Source organism: Pagrus major, chromosome 2 (assembly GCF_040436345.1).
Source record: "Pagrus major chromosome 2, Pma_NU_1.0".
In the NCBI taxonomy this organism is placed as follows: domain Eukaryota; kingdom Metazoa; phylum Chordata; class Actinopteri; order Spariformes; family Sparidae; genus Pagrus; species Pagrus major.
Window position 1 is genome coordinate 23272008 of NC_133216.1, and position 24788 is coordinate 23296795.

Below are 24788 nucleotides of genomic sequence, written 5' to 3' on the forward strand. Positions count from 1 at the left end.
GCCCTGGCTCAATATCAATCCTGTTATACCTCTCCTGATTCCCAGGACAACTCACGCACATTCCCATGACAAAAAGTCTCAAAGCATATGCTATCCAGATTGTTAAAATGCATAGCAGTGTCTGTCTTTCTGAGTGCATGTGTGTTTGCATGCATGCATGTGTGAGTTTTGTTACAGTAGCTGTTATTGTGTATCTGTGTATGTGTGTGTGTGTGTGTGTGTGTGTGTAGATGTCCCCTGGGTGCTGCAGTGTAGAGTGTCCCTCTCTGTGCTGCATTTAGTATCCTGGTTCCATCAGTCAGTCGTAATACCTCCAGACATTCGATCCATCAAATTGATTCTGAAGGAGCAGAAATAACAAGGGTGGCTGTTCTGGCTTTTGTTTGTGCAAACTGTGTGTGTTTGCATGCGCATGAGTGCATGTGCAACTGTGAATGTGCATGAAGCACACACCTGTGTTTTCCGTGTGGACCTGAATGTGCCACGTGCACCTGTTTATGTGTGTGTATATACAAATTTCACCTGTTTTGTCCTGTGTGTGCGTGCGTGTGCATGTTGTGTGCCTTGAGATGCCATCAGTACACCCAGGGCCAAGTGCATTCTATGTTAAGAGACAGCTAGAGCAGGGAGGGAGCGTACAAGTGGCCTCCAGAGCTGACAATAGTTATGAATTATGGACGTGCTTTAGTCTCGAGACACCACCCCCACAAGCAAAAACATGACTGCTGTCTGTGAAGCCATGTGCAATAGGCATATAAGTCAGTGAAAAACTCAAATAAACACTGCCAGTCTGCAGTCATATCAATTTGGATAGAGGTTACTTTGCCTGACTGGATCCTTCTTGCTCACTGAATGGCTAACATGAGAATGTGTGGGTGTGGCCCAAGGGCTTATACTGAATTAACATGCACACACCCACACATACACACACACACACACACATTCACAAACATGCATGCATGCACGCACGCACGCACAGACACGCACGCACGCAGTAGCTTCCCTGCTCGAATATGAACTGCTGTCTCTAGTTGAATATAAAAGGCATTTTTCTTTATCTTCCCTTACAGTGGAGTCACACGTCAGACCCAGCGTGTGAAGTCAAACCACGGGCGCTTTTCGGACAGATGTTGTTTTTCGAAACTTTTTGAGTCGTCAAATGTGACAGGTTTTACAAGATGCAATATATTAATATAAGCTATAATATTAAATTGTTCCACACAGTGATAATTTGCTCTTTTTGGGCGCTTAAATAGTTCATCATATCCTGAGAGTAAAGGCCATGGAGTCATTAAAATAAAAACAAGCCTGTTTCCTTTGATAGTATGAACGTGCTCGCTAAATTTCATGGCAACCTGCCACTGGATTTTGATCTATCTCGCGCAAAAGTGGAAATTTTTTTGGCCGGATGGTGCGCCAGATTAAAGGTCAGCTTTCACTGAAATATTCATTATGTGCTGACTGCGAATACTCCGAGCATATTTTATGGAAATCTGACAGCTACTTTCCGAGATGACCTGTCAATGCCCAATTTCAAGGAAAAGGTCACTGTGTCACTAAAATCAGAAGAAACCGTATTCAGGGGATCAGTGAAATCCATACATCTCGTGAGAATCAGGCCAGTAGATGTGAAGATACCTTCCGTTACATATGATAATATTTGTTTCACATGAATACTGAGTTCAAAGATAAGGTGGGCTTCACTTCTTAGCACCACATGTGTACAAAAAACACAGGGTTTAAATTCACTCCTGGGTCGCATTTGACTCTTTTGTAAGGGGTATGTCTCCCCTCACATACCCTTATTAATTAAATTAAATGACATCATGTGAGTATATCTATCTGTATGTACAATATAAAACAAGACTGATTACAGAATGTACAGTACATTGTCCCATGGCATGGGATTGCTTTCTCACCATGGATAATTCACTCTGCTTGGTGCTCCCTAGGCTGCGTCTGTTATTACTAGGGCAAGTTTGTGGAGTTGTATATCACAGCATTTGCTACTGTTGACCCTCAAAGCTGGATGTGAACAGAGACTTAACCACTGGTGTGCTGAAGATAAGGACAAAGAAAGAAACCATCAAAGGGAAGAGGGATTGCAAAGGCACACTAGATAGGCTACTTGCCCTTTTTTTTTCAGATACTTTCAATCAAACTGCACTGGATGCGACAAGTGGGGATTGGCTAGCACAGCTCCACCAATAACCAAGCAGGAGCCGGTGATTCACAGAGACAGCAATCGAGTGCCACTCCATTGTCATGGATCCAGGGAGAGTACTGACAATGATACCATACACACCCTATACAATTGAAGTCTACAGAATCAAACTCCCCGCTCCCTTCATTCAGACATTGTAATTGTAAAATTGAACGTCAAAGTCAATTCTTTGTGCCTTGGCTCGAATATCGATTCAGCAGGGCAGAGGGAGCTGAAAAATTAATGGGATCCACCGTCTTTGTACATCACACATTCATGGTGACAGATTTTGGTTTCAGTTCAGAAATGTAGCAGGTAAACAAAAGAGTAAAAAAAAGCAACAACAACAACAACAATAATAATAACCCATCCTAGGGATTGGTGGCACTTCTTAATATGGATGAATGGACAAATAGCTGTCTGTCACCCTTTACAACCTGCTCAGAGAGAAGAGACACAGGAGAACAGAAACAAAAGAAAAGAAAAACAAGTCCAGCTGGTCTAATAGATGCTTATCCCCTATATTTAAAGTATTGACTCGCTATAGGCCTAATACATACTACTTAATTATTCAAGGAAGATATTCAGTACCAGAAAAGGATGTCCATAGATGGAGACAGGATGTGGGAGGGAAGGGAAGGGGGGGGGCGACAACTCCATTGATTTGACTCCACTGTCAATGCTACATCCTTGTACCTGAAGTTTCCCCTGCTGATTGGTAAAGCAGATGAGCTGTTCGCGAGCCAGCTGAGTCAGTCTCAGGACCGCTGTGCACTGAGGCGGCTGATGCACACGCCACGCACTCTGCCGTCCACATGGATGGGCACAATCGGGCCGGCCCATGGGAGGCAAAGGGGTTTGTGGTTTCAGAGCAGGTGCCGAGAGCAGCGAGTCGGAGGTGCAGGGTGACATGAATCAGAGATTCACCCCACACACAAACACCTCCCCCGTCCGCCTCCTGCTCCTGGATGAAAGAAATCAGTAGCTGTCTGACACTCGTGCGTTCACTTCCGCCGTGTTTCTGCCCCGCTTGTATCCATCTTGTATTTGTCGACAACCAAAGCGCAGCAGCAGTGCGACTCCATTGGTACCTGGCTCGGATATACTTTATTATCCAGCTTTTACTCCTTCCCTTTTTTTCCTCCTCTGTTTTTTCTCCACTGCATGCCTAACCGTTTGATTTGATAAATAAATAAAAGCACTACTAGGGGGGCTTCTTCCACCTCACTGCACACGGTGCTTCCCTGTGCCTTCCAAAGCCAAAAGAAGGAACTCGGAAAATAAGTTCTGCCTTCAGCCGTGAGACACAAACGATGTTGCATCTCGGTCTTGTTTTTTCTTTTGTTTTGTTGTTTTATGTAATTCAGAAGGGGGCAAGCATGTCTTATTTTCCCTTTTTAAGTATGCATTCATTAAAAGTACTTTTGGACTTAGAGTATTGATTCTTTTAATTACATCCTTTTAACTAGTTGCATTTCTTTGTTTATGGAAGAAGAGTCTTAGTCTTTGGGAGGGGGCTAGGGGGCTTGGGCTGGGAGGGGAGTCTCACATGGCTGCAGGAAAGGGGTCGGCTTTCAGTCCTACACAGTCTGAAAGGCCTTGGTCTGGGCGGGCACCATGAGGGTCGGGGGTGTGGGCCCAGACATGTTCCTGGAGTTGTATTTGGGAGTCGCAGGGGGCTCGGGGGTCTTGGGGGGCACCACTGTAGTGTAGGCTGGTGGGGACTGGGGGAAACCTGGAGGCTGTCCATTTTCCTTGAGAGCTGCTACAGCGGGTGGGCGGGGGCGGTGACCACGCTGGGCGCTGTTGTGCACCATTGACTGGGTGGAGGAGGCACCGGAGCGCGAGCTGCCAGAACGGGACGAGGACAGGGAGTTGGGCTTCACCAGCTTGGCCTTGGGAGCCTCCGCATCCTCCCTGTGGTTAGAAACACACACAGAGCAAATAATGATGACAGGTCCATTTATTTTATAAAAACTGTACATCTAAAAATAGAGGAACCCCCCACACACAAACAGACACACACACACACACACACACACACACACACACACACACACACACACACACACACACACACACACACACACAATCCACACTTATTCTAAGAACCTAACCCTATTCACAGGGGAGTAGTATTATGAGGGGACCTCATGTAATTCATGAGATTCCCCCCAGCCCCTGAGTTTGTGAATCACATTTGCATGGAATAATGAAATCTGCTGAAATCACTAGTTCCCCAGATACAATTGTTGAAGGAAAAAAAAAAAAGTTTTTGCTGAGAACACAATGAAAACTTTCAGGACTGAAGGAGGATAAAAAATTTACAAAACAACCCAAAAGAAAAGAAATTGCACAGCAAAAACAACTTTGACTGTGACTGTAGCATTAATCACCCAAACTAAAGCAATTTATGCTGTGATTGTGGATGGTATTGAAATTGCAGTGGATCTTTGCAGTTATTATAAATCACGTCACCGGGTCACCAGGGTGTGCAGGTTGTGAAGTCACTAGGTATATTATCCCACTGATATCAGGCTGATGATTCTCTGCAGGTCAGAAATAGAAAACCTCTCATGGCTGGCTACCTTCTCATACACACCACAGAAACTTCTATAATTCTTGGAAGAAAAAAAAAATACAACATCGAAACAGCAGTGATGTTGCTTCTAAATCCATTCCCGAGAGACGTGCGTCACTAAAGCTGCCGCGGTCTGCTCGAGCACATTAGTGGAACGGCTCAGACTCTTAACATGGCATAAAAACAGAAAACACTTCATCACATCTACATTATTTACTCAAAGCTGCCCCTCAACCATGCTACATAATTCATCCTTACATCAGTAAATATGCACCTACACCGACTGCAGTCTGTCACAAAAAAATGCTGTCGCTTCTCTACAAGTGTCATTAACGGTCCACGGGGTCCTCCGATGCACGCAGGCTTAAGAGCGAGCCACAAAACAGTGTGGTCCCTCCTCTCTGATGCCACGCAGACACACACACACAAAGACAGGTGAAAAAAGGAGGCTCTTAAAAGATAATCGATGGACACTTGACCTTGTAGTTGTTTTTATTTTTAGACACACACGCATAGGCAGGCTTAGAGGCAGAGAGCAAACACATCCAAGCGCACAGGGGCTGTTGGCTGTGTCACTTAGCATTTGACTCGACCACTGTACCTGTGGTTTAGAGTGGTTTCAGTTGAACTGGTGTTTATTACTGTAACACACATACACACACAGGTTAATGCACCACTGTGTGTTAAAATCAGTGCTGATACTCCAAACCAGCCCATGTTCAGCTGAACGGCAGCTACTGTAGATCAGACGTACGATGAAATCGACTTACTTGTGTTTCATTTCATGTTTTCTATCTATTATTTATTTTCTATCCTTCTATCTATTATTTACAATCTGTTATTTGCTATATAGTTTTTTTGAGCAGTTGCTAAGCAGAGTCAGAAAGCACTGTTGCATGGAACCACAGATATTTACAGTTACAGTATGTGTAGGCATGGCACATTTAATTCTTGTAATATCATATCAGTGATCAGTATAATAACGTATATCTTTTTATTTTTACAAAGTCATGTCTAGTTTTCAAACTGGGTTCATATGCTATAAAATACTTAAAGGACCTACAGAGATGCAGCTACTGCACTACTAGACAAAGGTAGCACAAGATTATACACTTTACCCAGTGTTGTAGAAAGTACATGATGGTCACAGTTGAGTAAAAGTAAATATATCATGTTAAAATGTTACTTTGGTAAAAGTGAAAGTCACCCATACAAATAGTATTTGAGTAAAAGCCTTAAAGTATCTGATAATAAATGTATTTAACTATCAAAAGTAATTTATTAGCAATAAAAGTACTTAAGTATCAAAAGTACTTGTACAGGTAAATCATAAATATATTTAGATATATCTATATACTGTAAACTATGGGTCGATTGATTGATAAAAGCTAATTTAAACAAAGTAACTACAAAATAAATGTATCAATTCAATTTAGTGAGTAAAAAGTACAATATTTACCTCCAAAATGTAGTGGAATGGAGCAGAAATTGTAAATACTCAAGTAAAGTACAAGTACCTCAACTTAAAACTTCAGTACAATACTTGAGTAAATGTACTTAGTTACATTACATCACTAACTTTACCTATGCATGACACTTTAAGGTTTTGAGTGAGTGTGTGTGTGTAGAAACACTTTTTTATGACCTTATGAGTTCTTATACTTTGAGGCTATTTATGATACTATGATCTTGTTGCAACGTATTTTCTTTTGGTGTTCTTTGAATCTGTACTGCTGTGATGTCTTGTTTTTAACTCACGAATGCTCAATCTCCCATCTGCACAACAAATTTACCCTTGGGTACTATAAAGATACCGCAAACCTTGAAACCTTTGCATAAAAAAGCAAGAGAATGTAGACATAAAACTCAGGTTATTTGTTAATCTGACTGTTTTTTGTTTTTTCATGACTCATCTGCCAACTTTTCATACAGTATGTATGTTTATCATCTCCTACTTAGATCATACTTCTGGGATGTATGGATGCTGCAGCACCCACGTCTCCAGGTGCACTGCCCACAGCCCCAGGTGGCCCAACCTATATTTATATTGTTGCAAGATATCTTTTTTCTTTCACATTATACCCCATATGCCTCTGTCTCTGTTAGCAGAGATACATTGTGTTAGCGTGAGATATCCTACTGCATCAGCTAATAATACATGGCTTATGTAAATTTCCCTTCTCAGTCAAATATAATCAGAAACATGATAAGGCGGATATCACATTGTTTAAAGGCATGTAATTACACAATATTACATTGGGTTCGTACTTAGAGCTGTGCTAGTGTTTATCTGCAGAACAAGTGTAGTGGCAGGTGGTTTCTACAAGACTGCAACAGGTTTGAACTCATTAAAAGTGCAGCTATACTAACAAAGCAACAGCCCCACAGAGATACAGAAATGAAAGAACACGCGCGACTATCTGCACTCATTACCCCACATGTCCGCACAATTGTAGCATTCTAGCATGCATTTGAACGAGTAGAACAGTCGAGGTGAAAAAAAGAAAAGAAGAAAAGAAGATGAGCAAACCTGATCTCATTCGGAGTCTCCTCCTCCTCGTACTTCTTCTTCTCTTTCTTCCGGAAGACGAGCCAGATGATTAATATGACAATGAGGACACCCAGGGATATTCCCACCACGGCACCTGCCACCATACCTACATCCCTCACATCTGTGAACGTGAAAAGAAGGAAGTAATGAGTGATGAGCGCTGGAGTCACTTATTGTCAGGTATTATTCACAGTTTTCATTTTTAATCTCAAATCCACAAATACTTATGATCCATGCTCGTTCACTGGACATCCTTCTGCACTGCCTGCAGTCGTGCCACAGAGCTCAAATTCAATTTAACACCAAACTGCTGAGCTGCTATATGTGTCATTCTCGGCACACATGACCCCTACTGTTCTGGGCCTCTCTGGAAATGTATTAGCCTGACAGTGAAACATAAAGGATGGGGCAGAGGTGGTGACCAGTAGCCACCAAGTTTAGGTTTAGTGCAGTCCCTGTAGTGTTGGAGCACTGGGGGGGAAGAGTGGGGAGGTGGATGGAGAGGCAGGGAGGGGAATAAATGTATTTCCAGCTGCAGTGTGAAACAATAACCATCAATCAGAGTGGCAGTTTGGTGTGAGGTGAGCGCTGCGAGGTCGTCTCTCCCTCGCCACCCAAAAAAACTCACGCTGCATTGTGACCTCAATGGTGCAGTTCTCCTCTCCCACGTCATTGCTCGCTGTGCACCTGTAGACTCCTGTGCTGTCCATGGTGAGATTCCTCAGGGTCACGATCTCTGGGTTCTTGAGATCTGGGGAAATGAAACAGCGGTTAGCTATTTGTGCGCGAGTGTCTGCTGTATATTGTTTTGTCCTCAAGTCAATTACATCTGCAGGACAGGAGACACAATTGAAATGTATATTATGGCTGGAGAGAGAGAGACAGAGAGATAGAAGGAAGAGCATGAGGGAGGGCGAGACATTGATGGAGTGTTTATTTAAGATCACACTGAGGAGGACTTGGGGTGAGTAGCAGGAGCGTGTCTCAGAGAGCGATGGAGCCCCGCAGCCCCATGGGATATTTAGTCATCCCAACCAATGACAACCATGTGATATTACCTTTCACCAGACCCATAAATAATGGCTGCTGACGCTGTGTGTTATCGTCCAATGAAAACTAATTAGACTGAACAGGTGTTGTTTGGTGGAGGTCATTAATTTGAAGGTTTTTGTCTGCGCAAGTGTCATCACGGATGCCAGTTGAGCACTGGAGGGAAAACTGAGACAGAGAGGTTGGCACTCGGGGGTGTTTGTGCCGGTTTAGAGAATACACAGTCGGGAGAATTGCCCTACCATTAGCTTTTCTGCTATAAACTGTCTCTGTCGCTATTTTGAGGCAGATTTGCCTGGTTTTGATCCAAGAGGAATGCCAGAATCCTCACCATGTGAATGAAGTGCGCCTCGGGCTGACTACCAAGCCAATGTTTCATTTGGTACAGAATGTAATGGGAGCTGCCAGTCCAGTCCTGTGTATTACATTTGATTCTCTCCACTTTACACACAATCCAAGACAACACTGTGTTCACACCGACTTCATGCATGCAGGTATAATTCACCAGAGCCAGGCTGACATTTCAATGTCGCAGACATCTTCGTCAGATCACAAAATCAGCCTGGGTCCTCGTGTTTATATAACTCCTCCCAACAGAGTACAACTAGAAATCACAGGACTGTGTTCTGTTTGATTTCCTGGGAAAAAAAATGTAGCATGCATAATGCGGTCTTTAGCAGTAGATGGTAGCACTGGTACTGGTCTGAAGATAAGAAAGCGTGCAGAATTAGTGGCCTAATTGGGACAATCTGAGCCTATTTAAGTGCCCTTTAGTAAAGCATTGTAACTGTTAATTAATCTGGTGTATCAGACACTAGGAGAGCATAGATGCTGTGGTCACTGTCTGCAAATGTATGAATGCATGAAGTTGGGAGGAGGTGAAGGAGAGTCAGTGTGCTCAGCACTTCCTCGGATAAATGCAGCCTATAAAAATCACTAATATGAAAATGAATCTTGGTAGCATTCCTCTGCAGAGGGCTTGAATGATGAGTCAGCATGTCAGCGTAGTGCCAATTATCTTCCTTACCTATCAGTGCCAGGTTTGGCAGTTTGCCCAGGCTCTTGCCTTTGTCCAGCACTCGCTCCCACTTGTAGTTGATAGGCTCAGAACCATCGCTGGACTTGCAGCTGAGCTTGACGTCGCTGCCCTCCAGGAGTTTGCCGTCCATCCAGCACCTCGGCTTGGAGGGTTTGACTGTAGGAACACACGGGAGACATCAGAGAGACATTAATAGAAAATGTGGAACAGACAAGGAAACTTTTGCTCTTGAACGCACGGGGGCAAATATATTTTTAGTTTTGATTTTAGCATTGCGACCGTTAAGATAACGCTTTCTACCCGTTGTGTTGTGATGATATAAAAGTGAAAAGTAATAGAAAGACTGGAACAGTAAATATTGTCTGGTCTAATGTCTGTGTCAGTAATGTGTACTGTTAAGTTTTAAGTGTGAAGTAAAAAAGATGCAAATACATTGTAAACAAAAACATTACATGATGTTTTGCTTTTTTTTGTGGTTTTTCCATCGACAATGAAAAAGAGACTCATAGGTACTCAAACGGTGGCCTGTTTAATGAAATATAGACACATTTAATAATTTTGTACTGTTATTGCTATTATAAAATAAAAGTTCAAATATTCTATGAGTTCATAAAATTAATCTTCCAGTCATAGTTGATGGATCGGTTAGTGATGATTTTATTCTCAAAGTGTCCAGAATGAGCTGAATTATATTTTGCAATAGATTTTCTCTTTAAATAGAAAATGCACTAAAGCATGAGTTATTCCATAACGTAAAACCAAGTGGAACAGCCCAAAAAGCAGCGCATATCACCTCAGAATACAACACTACATAAAATGGAGAGCAAAGGCATAAAAGTGAGATTATAATAACACAAATGGCTTGTTAGGCTGCATAAAGTTGAAATGTTAGACATGCGTTGTAAACTTTATTTGAAGCTCTCTATCTATATCCATAACTGGTGTAATTTTTCTTTAATAAGGTGAATGTAGCACAGAGCTGATGAAACACACACAGGATAAAAAACAAACTGTCCCACAGGGAATGGATCAATGTGACCCCAAAGCTGGCGGCTGTGAACGCTTGTGGTAATATGTTCTCCACAGGTCAAAGGTTTGGTCATAGTCCAGTAGCTGGAGGCAAAGTACAGTATAGCAGTTGCCTGCTGAGCACTGTACAGCTGCTCTGTTTAGATGCACGCCGAGAGGCACTGCAAAGCTACACAAGCAGGAAAACAGCACACTACTTTCCCCCTCTCATATTTTTAGATCAGTGGTGAACTAAATTTAAACATCTACTCTGTATCTTTTTTTTTTTTTTACACTGTCATATTAGCCACTTTTGTGTATTTGGCTTTGCTGCTTGTCAGCAAAGTTGCAGTAGAAGTAACTCTGTAAAGCTAAAATGTGGTGCGTAAGTGATAGCCGCTACATAATGCAGAATAGCTTAAGTGTATCTCTCCCTTTGTTCGTCTAACTCTTCTTTTCTCCGTCCGTCTGTGCATCTCGCAGCTCTGTCAGGGTCAGCTAGGCCTCGCTACCGCGGGAGCATTTGGCACGTGTAACCTCGGACACACACACACGTACAAACACACCTGTATTTGCCCATACGCACACACAAAAACGAAAAACACAACAAATGCACAGCCAAACACACACAGTCAAAAATCTGCACATGCAAATCCTCTGTAACAAGAACAGTGCAGGCATCCAGGCATTACCACGCAAGCTCGCACATAAACACATACACAACCACTGGAGGCACGCATAAACTCTGGCGCGCTCACAAACGCATACACTCGCACGCCGTCTCATGCCAAGCCAGCTACCAGCCCGGCTGCCAAGCTATTATCTTAGCGTGGGGAGCGAGAGAAAAAATGCAAATGTTCGTCTCTCTCAAAATCGAAAGTGTCACCGCAAAGCTGAGGGCAATTTGTAAAAATCGAGGCACTAACTCACTGAAATGTCTTTATGGAAGAGAGAGGAGAGTGAGAGCGAGAGGATTAACAGACTGTTCCATTAGAAAACCAATAACCGCGGGTTGAACTAATCTCCCATGATGTTTTAATAAATCGCCTGCTTTTCTGACATTGAGAACGATCTCGCTCCTCCCGCCGGACTTTGTGGCTGGCTTTTGTGGTGCAGCCGCTCCCCCTTTTTTGCTGTCTGTCCTTCAGAGTTGTTTTTGCTGTTTGAGATATGCAGACGGAGACACTTATTACCACTGAGCTAGCTGCTAAGCCATTTATAACCATCTGTATTTTGGGCGAATGAGGAAAACAAAAGGAAAAGGAAACGAAGGGGATAAAACGTACAATTATGACTTTGCTGTGGCTTCTGAGGCCAAAACAGGCTTTTCTATAGTTGCAAGAACTAAGACGTGACTTGTACAAATAATTTTCCTAAGTAGCTTACGAGTAGTTAGATTGATGACAGCAGCCTTTTTTCAATGTCATTTTCAGCTTCTAAATTTCATTACAGAATGTCCCTCAATGTCTGTTTTCTTGCTGATCTCACAGAGGACACAGATGTATTAGCCTGTGCTACACGCACATAGAGAATTTAACTTGATGCCCGACCATGTAACTCCGGCGCTAACATAATCAATCAGTTCTATGCTCTTCCAGACCCAGTCGTATGTTTCTGGTCTCACCTCATCAACAAAACCAATCCAAACGAACCCAAACAGCATGAGCGAAATCAAATCACACTGTCTGAATCAAATTGAATCATTAGATCAGTCAGCATGACGGAGGAAATGTGCCAGGCTAATGATCCAGTGATTAGGTCTGTGCGTGTGATAGACTGCGTGCGTATGTATGTACAAATAGGTCTGGGTCTTTTCATAACTTGATGGCAGACATACAACTACCTGTGTGTGTGAATGAGTGTGTTTGTGTGTATTACAATGTGTCTGACAACACTCACCCAGCACAATGAGGTTGACCTGGCTCCAATGGTACTTTCCCCCAGTCTTGACCTTACAGTAGTATTCTCCAGAGTCGGTCAGCAGCAGGTCACTGATCAGCAGGGAGGCGTCTCCGCCCAGGTACTCCCCTGCAAAGGACAGACGACTGGCCTCGCTGCCCGTCGCCTCATTGGTGTAGACTTGGCCCCCGAAGAAGGTAATGATCTAGATGTATTGAAGAGAAAAGAGAACATCTGTAACATCTGAAGTGTTTTTTGAGACCAAATCCAAAATACCAAACTCTCTGATGACGGGATTCCAGTGAATTTGAACCAACTCAAACGCAAAAGAAAAAACAGTTCCTAGTGCTTAAAACAAGGTCTGTGGATTATTTGAAGTAACCTGGTCATGATTTATCGTAAAAGGAAATGCTGTTTAGCTTTTCATATTTATTTTTTTGGGCACCACAAGCTAAGCGCTACCTAGTTTGATTATATTCTAGAGAAGGCAGACCTCTCTACGGCCGATATCTCCGAAACTCTGCAACTAATGACAAAACAAAATATATGGATAAATAGCACTACAGGTAAGAGGGAGAATATGTATTTTTGATTTTGGGTTGAATGGTTCCTTTAACTTGCCTTCATCCTGGCAATGTAAACAAACATTTTAGCTGCTGGTGATGTCAGTATTTACCTAATAAATGCAACCAATCCCCAAAATAGGACTTTTATAGCACTCAACAGCACATTTGATTAACTTCATTTCCATATCCCAGCAGTAATACCCTTGATATATTCCACTGGTAGCCTGCCATTAACATTTCAAATTACATAACTCTTAAGATGGCGTACGTACAGCTCAAACATGTCCACATAGTCCCTCTCTGGGCCCACAGGCTTGAGAAAAACAGAATAGCAGCACTCACGGGTGACATTGTTAACAATCACTTTTTAATTAATGCTTGGGAAATAATATTTTACAAATGAATGCATTTGCTGGAATGTCAGTATTGCGCCAGTGTTCATTTAGCTGATTATCTGTGGGCGCTGTTATCTCCTTCTGCTCTTTCTACAAGAGAAGCCGTCAAATTGACCAAATAAAAATCTATTCTTGTGCCGAGATAAAAGATTAAAGTATCCACAGCGGAACTGATGCGAAGACGAGACAGCTAAACAAATGTCTTCCACCTGACGCTGTCCAAATTAAGCGAAAGAAGAAATGTGTTATGTTTTCGATTTCTTTCTCCTTTTTTATTTAGCAGAAAATCTAAAACATTACTTAAATGGACACTTTAGTGGCATGTGGGTAATGTAAGCGACGGGTTTTGAAAGCAGCTCATTATGGACAGTTTAAAAACAAATCAACAAATCAAAATCAATACAGCAGAGGCAGAGAAATCTACTTTGTTATTCCACACATTGTCCTTCCTTTTTAAAACATGGAGCCTACATTACCCACAATGCAACTTTAGCCAATGAGTGACATCACTGTAGAATATTTACCACATGACATGCAGCTTCCTCTAGAGCCACAAAAGCATTTATACTACTTTTTTTTGACATATGCATTAATGCTCCTTAAGACCTGTAAACACAATTTGATGTGAAAAATTGGTGGAGGTACCCTTTAACAGATTTCAATGAAAATTTGAGCAAACCTTTCTATAAATTACTTTAGTTTCACCCAACCACAAACCACAAAGTTCTTCTTTTGTTTTATGGTGTGATACCCAACTTTTTGTAGCATGGCCTGTTTAGAATAAACTGCCATAGCTCTTGTGTGCATTATGCTGCTGTGAGCGTGTAGTGCTTGCTCTATCAAAAAATTAGCATGTGTAAATATTAGCATGTTATTTGGCTAACTCGATAGTATCATGACACAGGGATGATGATTAATGAATGAATAATACATACATTTTAGTCCATTGTGTTGATATAAAGAGTGCCTTACAAGGTCTGGTTCAAGGATAATCGACTTTATACATGAAAGGGATGTCACCGAGTGGCTAAGTTGCATTGTGGGTACTGTAGGCACCGGGTTTTGAGAAGGAAGAATATATTGTTTTTGATAATTTGTTTTAAAACTGTCCGCAGTGGTATTGGAATGTAATGCAAGACAAGTGGACTGCTCTTCAAACTGCCTACATTACCCACAATGCAAATTAGTCACTGAGAGCAATCACTGGGGGATATTTATCAGATTACATGCAGCTTCCTCTGGAGCCACAAAAGGCTTTACTACTTTTTTTTCACTTATGCAGTACTACTACCCAAGACCTGTGAACACACTTTAATGTGTATGAATGGTGAAGTTACCTTTTAAGTCAGTAGCAATGCATTAGTCGTTTCAGGAAAGTAAAAAACACACCTGGCAATATGAATAAAATGACCAAATGTGGTCTGAGGTACATTAACACTATGAATTGATGTGTTACTTTGGGAGAACAGCAGGACTGTTAATATGCAGTGAGTATGTGCAGGTGTAGGCATATGTTTTAATGTATATATGAATATGCATAAAGTGCACATATGTGTATGAATGTAGGTGTATATGCTTGCATATTTTAATTCAGATACATATTTGTATAGGTACAGTAAGCCTTTTTTGTCTACATATTATTTTTTTCTTTATGATTTGCTTATCAGAGAACTTTTGAATTTGTCTGTATCACATAATATATAAAGTGTAAAACCAGAAAGAAAAACAAACATAAATGTGAAGTGTATCTTTATCAAAAACACACAATAAAATTAGGTAAGTACAGAAAAAAAGTTTGCGTTACAATTTGCTACTGAAACAATCTATTCTTCTTTTTCCTTTTATTTTTAGCACGAGGTTCGCTGATGTTTGCAAATACTGTTTTTCACTGTAGACATCCACCGTCTGCAAACATGCACCGGAAAGCTTTCATTCTCACTTCCCTGCCTGTTTGTGTCTTTGCTTATTTCTATCCTCTCCTTGTTCCTCTTTGCCTCTTTCTCTTTCTCTCTCTTTCTCCATCCACATACACAAACACAAACAAACACAGCTGTCACAGTGGCCTATTACTCAGGGCAAGTGAGAGCCTGCAGATGGGGACTGCTAAATGCCGGTGCCACAGCGCATCAGTGCCTAAGAAACAGGGGCACCTGCTGTGATCACAGGTGACGACTGGCCATTTACACGCACACACGTGCACAGACCTACACACACAAGCTAGTGTCCACGCAAACATGTAAAGTTCAAACGCACTATGAATGCAAACAGACATACATTACCGTGCCACAGCTACAGGCGTAGAGCAACACGGCCCTGGCACCTACACAAAGCGGGCATATTTTAAAAAGCATCTGCCTCTGGACACACTCCTGCTGCTGTCGTGAACTCTGGGCATTTATTACTCACATATACACGAGTATAGACGACACTGGGTGTGTATGTGTACGTATGCCTCTGGTGATGTCTGGCTGTACTCTGAACCGGTGAGTGTGAGGAATTTAAGACAAATTTATTAAAATGGCCAGCGGCTGTTTTCACAGTTTGTTTACTCTAAATACTGTACGCACATATGGAGCGTACCTGCCTTCTCTAGCTTTATGAATAAAAAAGTCACTGGATGAAACATTTGGTTGGGTTATTTTTCTTACTACAGTAAAAATGTTTGTTTTGTTTTGTTGACTTGCAAGGTTACTTTCAGATGTGCAATAAAAAAAACATTTATTATCGAGTGTAACAGCACCTGAACTCTGCCAAGACAAAAATATTAGATTTTCATTTATGTATCTGCTTTTCAATACCTTATATCATAAGATAAAAAGTAAAAGAAAATAATGTATGACAGCTTTTCACCTAACTTCTGATCTAGAAGGGACCGTACTGGATCAGATTAAGTCAAGGCAATGCAAGTTTTATTTATGGGGCTTTACAATCTGTACAGCATACAACACCCTCTGTCCTTTGTTTTAAAACTGTCCTCCGTAATACATAACATTAATGAATCATATTTGAATAGTAACATACAGAAGAATATGAAATAGAGAAAATTACAGACATCATCATGTTTGCCATTGTGAGGACACTCTCCACTATCTCACTCTATTATTAATGGACGTTAATCAGCTCAGTCACTCACAATTGTCCTGATAACAAATGCCATTAAAGTAGTTCAAAATTGCGTGCTGGAAGGCCGGCAATTTAGCAATTTCTTTCATTGAGCCCTATTATCACACTGCTGCTGGTATATTTTCTAAGAAACAACAATAATTTGTGGGAAATTTCCGGCTTTAAGCAGCTTACTTTTATTGTCTTACATTTTTTGGGGATAATGACGCCCTTCCAGGTCCGTGCCACAGCTGTCGCTATGGTAACGCACGTGGCTTTCTGTAACTCGTAGTTTCAGGTGAGCACGTTGAATACCAGGACGGGCCAGTCTTTTACGTTTCATCTTAAGAAGTGTATCCGAACTTTGGTGAGATTCATAGAGTGCAACTCTCGTGCCCTGTCTGCAGCCCCTGTGTGTCCTTAACACATGTAATCTGTACATGTGCTAACAGAGGCTAAATGTTGACAAGATGCTCTTTCCCTCTCAACACGGCCTTCCAGCAGAACAAAAGAATGATTTATTCATTCAGCTACAGGCGCAGTCTCTCTCCTAATCAAATTTTCAGACGTTTGATTTTAATTAATGGCGTCTCCAATGTTATCTTCCCGTTAAATATTCATCGCAATGTGGCAGCCCCCCTCTGAACCATCAAAGCGTAAGACACTTGTTTTCCCCTTTCTTTCATTCCTGGCCCCTCTGTTTCCGCTGCACACACTCCCTTTCTTTCCTATCAGCGCTACGCTTCCCCCGTGCTAACCAACACATCAGTGAATGAGCAAACGTCTTCTTACGAGAGGGGAAATCTCTTTCTTCCGACAGAAGGCTGGTGAAATTTTACGCTCTGTCTGTTATCAGATACTATGTTCAATTTGTGGCGAAGAAAGGCGATGATTCAAAACCGGTGAAACGATACCAGAACGTCTTCAGAGGGTGTGAAACTCAAAACCGAGTTCAGGACTATTATAGTCTTTTTTTTAGCCAGGTGATGCTTTGCTTAGGACAGAACAGTTGGGCTGCTTTTTAAGGCGGGAAGATATCAGGAAGTCTAGAGTTAGCTGCCATCTACGGATTTAATGTTTTGTGTAGTTTCTAGCTGTTAGGTGGACACAGAACAAAGGAAACACAAATACCCTGCTGAAAAAAAAACAGCACGGTTCCATGTTACCCTAACATCAAGTTGGAAAAGGTAAAAATGCTTAAAAATCATGTTGGTTACAGCTAGCAGCTAGTAGCTAGCTTAGGTGGCAGCTAACCCTCATGACCGACTGTGTTTTAAATGCCTTAACTCCATTTCTCGAATGCTTGTGTCTGGCTTAGTTTCTCACTTAGTTTCTCAATTCAGAATGAGTTCAGAGTGTAGCAGAACATGTATCAACGTAAATCATGCATTTGGATAGGCCTCATTTTGCTTACAAAATAGCTCGACATAAAACTGTTTTTCTTTAATTTACGGGTAAACAATATAAACAGGCAGAAAATACAAAACAGATGCTCAATATGCTCGGCTGTAACTCAATCTTAATGTGAAGCGTTGCAAAAAACAAGTGTCACAACTTGCAAAGAAAGCAGAAACACTTGAGAGTGACAGATATGCAGCGTAGACTGTCTTTGTCCCATGAGCTAACGTTTCGCAAACATTGTGCAAACCCCCGAGAGCTTAAAGGAGTGTTTGCGTAGTCTGACATCAGTTGAGTGCTGGTCAAGCAGTGTCCGGTAAAAATCTCAAGAGAACCTGAATCTCTGCTGAAGTAGTTTAAAGGAGAAACAGTGCAGTAATGCTGCTAACACTAGCTTAAGATAGCAGTTTCTAGCTAGCTGTTCTTCCGGTGACTGTTAGTTAGGCTACTGAGGAGCCAATTAGATGGAAAGGGATGAAAACCTTACCCCTGTGTTACAGGTGAAAGAAACATTACAGTCATATTTGTAAAAAAAATAAAAATAATAATGCTAATTGAAAATAAAGAAATTTAAGGGTAGAGGGTGTAAGGAATGAGTTGGGGGACATTCTGCTGACACAAAAAGGCACTAAAACTTGAAGTGCCACAGTAATTTTGGGCATTGGGTTAATGTGCAACTATTATGGGTCCTGGAAATCAATTAGCATGAATTGGGCTAAATGGAGTAAAGATGGAAGATAACTAAAAAAAGAGAGACAGGAAAAGAAGGAGTTCACAAGCAAAGGTCACGAAACCTGTAACCTCAGGACTCAAAAAGCAATCACAAGTGTGTGTAAGTTGTTCTGGCGCTTATGTTGTGTGTGCCCTTAGGGAACAGGTGCTGTAACAATACGTCTTTCTCATCACAGTCATGATACAGTGAACTTAAAATTACCTGAGAGACTCTTTAAAGTTAATGTGTTGACACAACTCACCACTCTCTGTTTGGAGTTTGGTTTCTGCAGTAGCCACTCGATGTCGAGAGAGCCGGACGACGGGAACTGATGGTGGCATGGCAAGGTGGCATTGTCCCCAACGACCTTCTTCATCTCCGTCTGGGCACCTGCCGTCAGCAGGCTGAACAGAACTGAGGAAGAGGAGGAGAGAGGCAGAGAGATGTCAGACGGGGACACCGGCTCGATTCAAACTTGAGACAAGAGGCAGATGCTGCGGATAGGAACGAAGCAAAACCGTGCAGATAGAGGAAATTGAGACGGAAAGACGCAGCGAGAGATATGACCCAGAATCCCAATCACTATCTGACAGATGCTGAGATACGTCTCACCCGGACACTGTGGAGAGACGGAATGGGGTTTCTTTTGATACAGGAAATAGATTTTGTCATAAGAGGTCAGAGAGAAGTATTATGATGATCTTTTCGATAACCCCTTTTGACAAGGGCAAAAACACAATCTTATTCACAGAAACAGCTGGGGGGAGCTGTGGCCTGGGAAGGAAAGGTACACAGCTTCTGACACTGTCTGAACATAGACCCATCTGCTGAAGAGAAAACTTAAGAGATACAGTACAGCTATTGAGTCACTTGAATTACCAACATTTTCCAAATGATTCTGACAAAATGGAAAACAGATTTCGACTCTATCCACAACTATTACAAACGTAACGTGCAATCATAATTACGCACATACCCAAGAATCCACAGTCTACAGTCACAGAGAAGAGCTTGGGTTGCAGTAAGAGTGTGTGCACAAGTGAGTGACTTTGGGCACCGGCCAGACTGTCAGGGCCTGTGTCTCGACGGGGGAGCAGCAAGGCTAATTTATTGGAGGATGCTGGACTGCCCGGCGGGCTTGAGTGGAATTAGCCAGAGGCGTCGCGGGGGTTTGCTGGAAGCTCAGGCTGTGGATGGTGTTGGTGTGTGTGTGTGTGTGTTTGTGTGTGTTTGGGGATGGGGTGGGGGTGCTCCGGCGAGATATTCGACCCCCTCCACCTGGTAGAAAGGCTGTACAATACTGCAGAGCTCCACTAAGCTTACACGCTCAAATGTGGCAGATATTTTTGGCTCTCCAACATTTAACTTAACTACCCGCCTTTAATTTAATCGCTGAACGAGCCAATAGCTCCCAGGGATTCTGAGTGCTTAAAATAAAGTTATCCAGCCAGCAGATGCTCATTTGGAATCATGCAAGAACGTGTAGGTTGTGTAAATATTGTTAGATCTCCTTTTCATTATCATGCTGCTTAATAGCTTGGAGGTTCAATATTTCCTCCTATTTGCACAGAATAAATAAACATGGCGGTGTGGGACATCTGAACAAAGACTATGTTCAATAGCGGGTGTTATGTGTGCGGTAGAGTGATTCAAGCCAGAGCTGTTCGATGAAAGAATGCCTTCGTGCCTCAACGGACACAATCACATGCTGTCAAATGTTCCACAGGAGGCCAAATGTGGCCTGTGAATGCATCAGCACTCACTGGGCGCCTGTCCACTTGCTCCCCGGTCCACCCATGAGCCAACACCCTGCCCCAAAAGTGATCTTTGGGCCAATCAAAATGTCAGCTCTGCGCCGTGAAACCAATGAGTCAGTGCTGACGCGGGACACAGGGGCGAAGACAAGCCTAAACCCAAACCACTCCTTCCATATGGATAACTTCATCTGCTGGACTTCAGCAGTTCTTCAAGTTTTGTTTAAGTGTCTGTCTCTACTTTGTGAGTCTTCCGCTATATACCCGAGGAGCTCGGGGCTACTCACTGTCAATCAAGTTGAAGGTTTCCAATTGGCATTCACCAGTTGGACGCAGAGAGAGACAGCACTTGACTGTTGGCATAGAGACTGTGCGTCCGTTTTGGCAGCCCGGGAGTGACAGGACAAATAGCTGAGGCCCTTCTGCTCTGTTGGACCACCTGCTCACTTCAAATCATTAGTCAGCAGAAAAATAAGGGCCACCCGTCCTCACAGAGTGGCCCCTGGACCCGGAAGGTATCCCCCGTTTATGACTTTTTAATGCAGCATTTGCAGGCTCATTCATCTTGTGGGCTCCCTGCCGATTATAGCTTGGAAGTCAGGAAAGACAGCGAGCTTTGCAGTGTGAAGAATATTCAAGAGGGAGAATAGTCGGACCATGTGTGTGTGTGCAGTTAGTTGGTTGGATCTAATGGTGCGAGTTAATGATCGGTGGTGCTATAAGGGTCTTCTGGGAGACCCGTGCCCACCGTCTACCCTCTGCTCCTCAGGCTGGCCTCTGTAATCAGTGCTCCCACAGTCATCGGCAGCCCCGGGCTGAACCCAGCACTGTGTTGCAGGCCTGATAAGAGCTCCCCGCTCCCCTTCTCACCTCCCACCTACTACTTAACTGCCCGCCGCTTCAACTGTAGGCTCTGTAAATGGGGGAGTTTACCGAAAGATAGACAGGGCCAGGGTGACCGCTGGAATTGGGGCATTGCAGTCCTTTTTCCACACTTGACTTTCCACAAGCTGACTTTAAATTAACCTTCAGACAATGAACTAACTATAGCATCGCTGGCGTCAAAAATGTGCTTCATTGTCCAACAATAAGGATTGGACTGCCATAAACTTATATTTTTCAGTCTAATATAGACGGCGAATATGCTTTAACTGTGATGGGAAGAAGTTTTTGCCAGGAAAAGTTTGGCAGACGAATCAAAAAGGGTACTGACTACTATACAATCGCTGCTCCTCACTTTACCCACTTATTTATGGTCTTGCAGAGGAGCTTTTGTATCTGTGGAATGGATGACACACAGTGCTCCCAAAATAAGCTCGCCTTGATATGAGTTTGCGCTTGCATTTGGATTGGCCTCATTCGCCGCACAGTGTGCACAGCTGGGACGGTTGGACTGCAAGACCCCATCATTTGTGTCAACATTGGCTATGAGACACAACAGAATCATCTCTGCGGCAGCTATGCAAACGGTACGAAAAATTGTTTTGGTCGGTTAAATTTGGGTGTGTGACCTTGCCGTTTAATCTGAAGCAAGGTGACTTAGAAACAATAAAAAACTGAACCCTATTAGCCGAAACCTCGATAACATTCCTGCTCATGGAGCTGCACATGCGTTCACACGTCTCTAAGAGATTCCATAAGAACACGCGAAAGGCCATCGAAATACACGTGGCCATCTTGAGGCAGGGATAAATGTGGAGAGGACTTGTGATACGCTAGCTGGTGCCACATCCCAGGCCGTATCCTTCATCCCTCTTTCTCTTCCATTGTGTCTGCTTTTCTCAGCTCCGTTTGGCTCAGCTTCATGCTTCCATTTGTGGCTAGGTTCAATCTTTACCCGCAGAAAAGAAAGGAAAGAAGCGTATCATAATTAACAAAAGAAAGTTGGAGCTAACACCAGGGGTTTTAGAGAGAGTGAGGGAGTGAGTGTGCGAGAGAGAAAGATAGACACATTTCAGCCGCTTCGAAAAGAGAGAGAGAGAGAGAGAGACTGAGAGGCTAGGGTGAAATATGGAGGAACCCATTTCTATGACAAGGCCCTAGGGGGAGTTGTGCTCCAGTAAATCCGCCTTACAGAGCCCTGCAATCTTATTATAGTGTGGCCAGTGAGACGGACAGACAGACAAACAAGACAGGCCTGGATCTTTCACACTGCCCAAAGTCAAGCCCCATATCCCCTCAGTCAGCACACTGGCCTGGCTGGGGCCTTTGCAATGTCCAAAGCTTATGACCTCTGGTCCTCAAACGCAGCAGATCTGAGAGGGGAGAGGGACAGCAAGAGATAGAGGGGGGGTGAGAGGAGTGAAAGGATAGAGAAAAATGGGCTGAGGGAGGGGTGGAGGGATGGTGCAATGCCTTATTTTGAGCACTTACTGTAAGTCAGCGGTGTGGAGGATGGATTATACCATCACAAAGGCGGTTTTAGATACAGGTGAGCAGATGCACAAAAGGAGAAAGCGATCAGCGGTATCACGGCTTCTCATGTATAGAACACACGCGTGCCCATCTACATTTTATGTGCATGCGTGACTGCTGGTATGTATGATGTATACTTTATGTGAACACATGCTCTGTCACAAGGATACTTCCCCTGCTGCCTGTGTGCATAAAGGAGATGCGAGGGACTATCTTTCGCTGACAGTAAATAGCGCCTCAGCACACAAACCTTTGATTCGGAATACATCTTGTCATCAGGCATGCAGGCTCAAGTCACATTTGAGTATCGTGTACAGCCTCACTGCAGCAGGCAAAAGTAATAATCATCTCCCAACTCTGCCAGTCTGTAAAATAACTGTTTTTCTTCTATCATTTATCAAGGAACAGGATTAAATGAAGGAGAAATGTTTGGGATATGACTTCCGTTTCTCTAAAATATAGGACTTTATGCGTGTCGCTCGCAAAATTTCACATGGCAAATATAAATACAACTCCTTCATTCTTATTGCTGACAATTGAATAGTTTTTAGCTGAGTTGCTGAGAGGAGCATAGGGATGATGAGACAACAGTCTAATACTCACAGCTCAGCGTGCTGTTTAAAAGGCTGTGCGCGCTCCAACCAATAGTACAGCAGTCTTGTGTGACCTGAATTGGCTATTGAAATGCCAACAAACACATATACTATAAATACCACCAAATGTGGCACAGAGATCCGCAGATAGGAGGTTTCATCTTGCCCTTTCCTCTTTCCTGATGAGGAGACTTGCCTGAAACGCCGAAAAAATCTTCAGATGTCTCCGCAGACAAGAGGCCGCCTGCAGTTGTTAGTGCAAACTGCAAAAAACAACCCCCACGGATGCTCTGCGAGAGAGGCCTTTATTCATACAGCCACAGCTCCCTTTTTAATTACAGCTTCTTTAGGGGTAAGTCTCTTTAAATGTACCAAGTTATCATGCCCTATTAAAACACATGTTTTGCATATGGCACACTACACTAGTCTCCTTGTAGTTTCAAGGTCCAACTCATGAATATATTGCTTCTGTGAAAATCAAAGGGGCTGTTTTTTTCCCCCTGACTGGAGGCTGGCTCTTTGATGGGATAAAATCCCATAATCCTGCTCGCCTCACACCCGGCGACCGGCGCACCCTTCTGCTGACACCGAGGTTTTGTCGGCACTTTACAATGAGGTTCACAGAGTCATTACCCAGAAATGAGCAGGGAACAAATAAGAGCTAACTGATAATTAGCAATAGCCTGCTAGAAGTTCTGTTGGTAATTCCTTCCTCGTTGCTCAAATATTTGTGACAATTCATGCCGTGGGACTTTTTTTGACATTGTACAATTTATTGACGAATGATAGCAGTCAGAGAAAAAATATAATTATATTCAGATCACCTCCATTTTTAGCATACTAGTAAACAAATAAAATAATCATGAAATAACGATGAGTGTTGTTTGTCATGTACCTCTTGTCATTGGATATTTAGATAAACGTGTTTACGACGTTCATTTAAAGTTGTTGCATGTTTAACTTTTTCTATGTATCTATTAAATATATTTTTACGATTAATGTGTTTTTAACATTTGGAGAGAAATTGACGATCCAGCTGAAAGGGAGGGACTTCACCTCTGTCTTGATTGTTTTTTTTCTTGCTCTAATGGTTGAATATATAACTACCACCAGGTGTGGAACTAAGGTGTGGCCTATATACTGTAAGATACTAGTGCCTCTTTCCTGCTGTGACTTGAAGGCCTGAGGGACGAAATGTCAACCTGATAAAAGATAAATGCATATGGAGCCAGAGTGTGGAACACTATATTTTTTCATCTGGAGTGAGTCATTTGGAGCTAGAGATGAAAACACCAAAAGTGAGGGCCGTCCTGTTCATGATCATCTTTGATGACAGATTTCTAAGAATTCGGGGCTGGAGCAGTAATGGGCGTGCTTGAGAAGTGAAAGAAGGAATGGAATCATTTCCACAATAATCCCTTGAACCTGGAGGGGGATGGCAAATGGGAAAAGAGAGGGAGGACCGATGGGAATGGGAGACGGAGGATGAAATACCACTGAGGACTGAATAATGTAAGGCCCT

The 24788-nt window shown here is 42.7% G+C and overlaps 1 protein-coding gene across 1 annotated transcript in view; it reads right to left on the minus strand.

Annotated features, from left to right (window-relative positions):
- Nucleotides 1-3724: 3724 nt before the first annotated feature.
- clmpb (CXADR like membrane protein b) overlaps nucleotides 3725-24788 on the minus strand; it is a 57074-nt gene continuing 36010 nt past the window's right edge. Inside the window, exons 4-10 of the mRNA XM_073495218.1 lie at nucleotides 19117-19123; nucleotides 18767-18918; nucleotides 12332-12536; nucleotides 9413-9580; nucleotides 7964-8086; nucleotides 7315-7456; nucleotides 3725-4120 (exon numbers count right to left, since the gene is read on the minus strand). Coding sequence (XP_073351319.1) covers nucleotides 3784-4120; nucleotides 7315-7456; nucleotides 7964-8086; nucleotides 9413-9580; nucleotides 12332-12536; nucleotides 18767-18918; nucleotides 19117-19123 — 1134 coding nt within the window. The 3' untranslated portion in view covers nucleotides 3725-3783. The remainder of the gene's footprint in view (nucleotides 4121-7314; nucleotides 7457-7963; nucleotides 8087-9412; nucleotides 9581-12331; nucleotides 12537-18766; nucleotides 18919-19116; nucleotides 19124-24788) is intronic.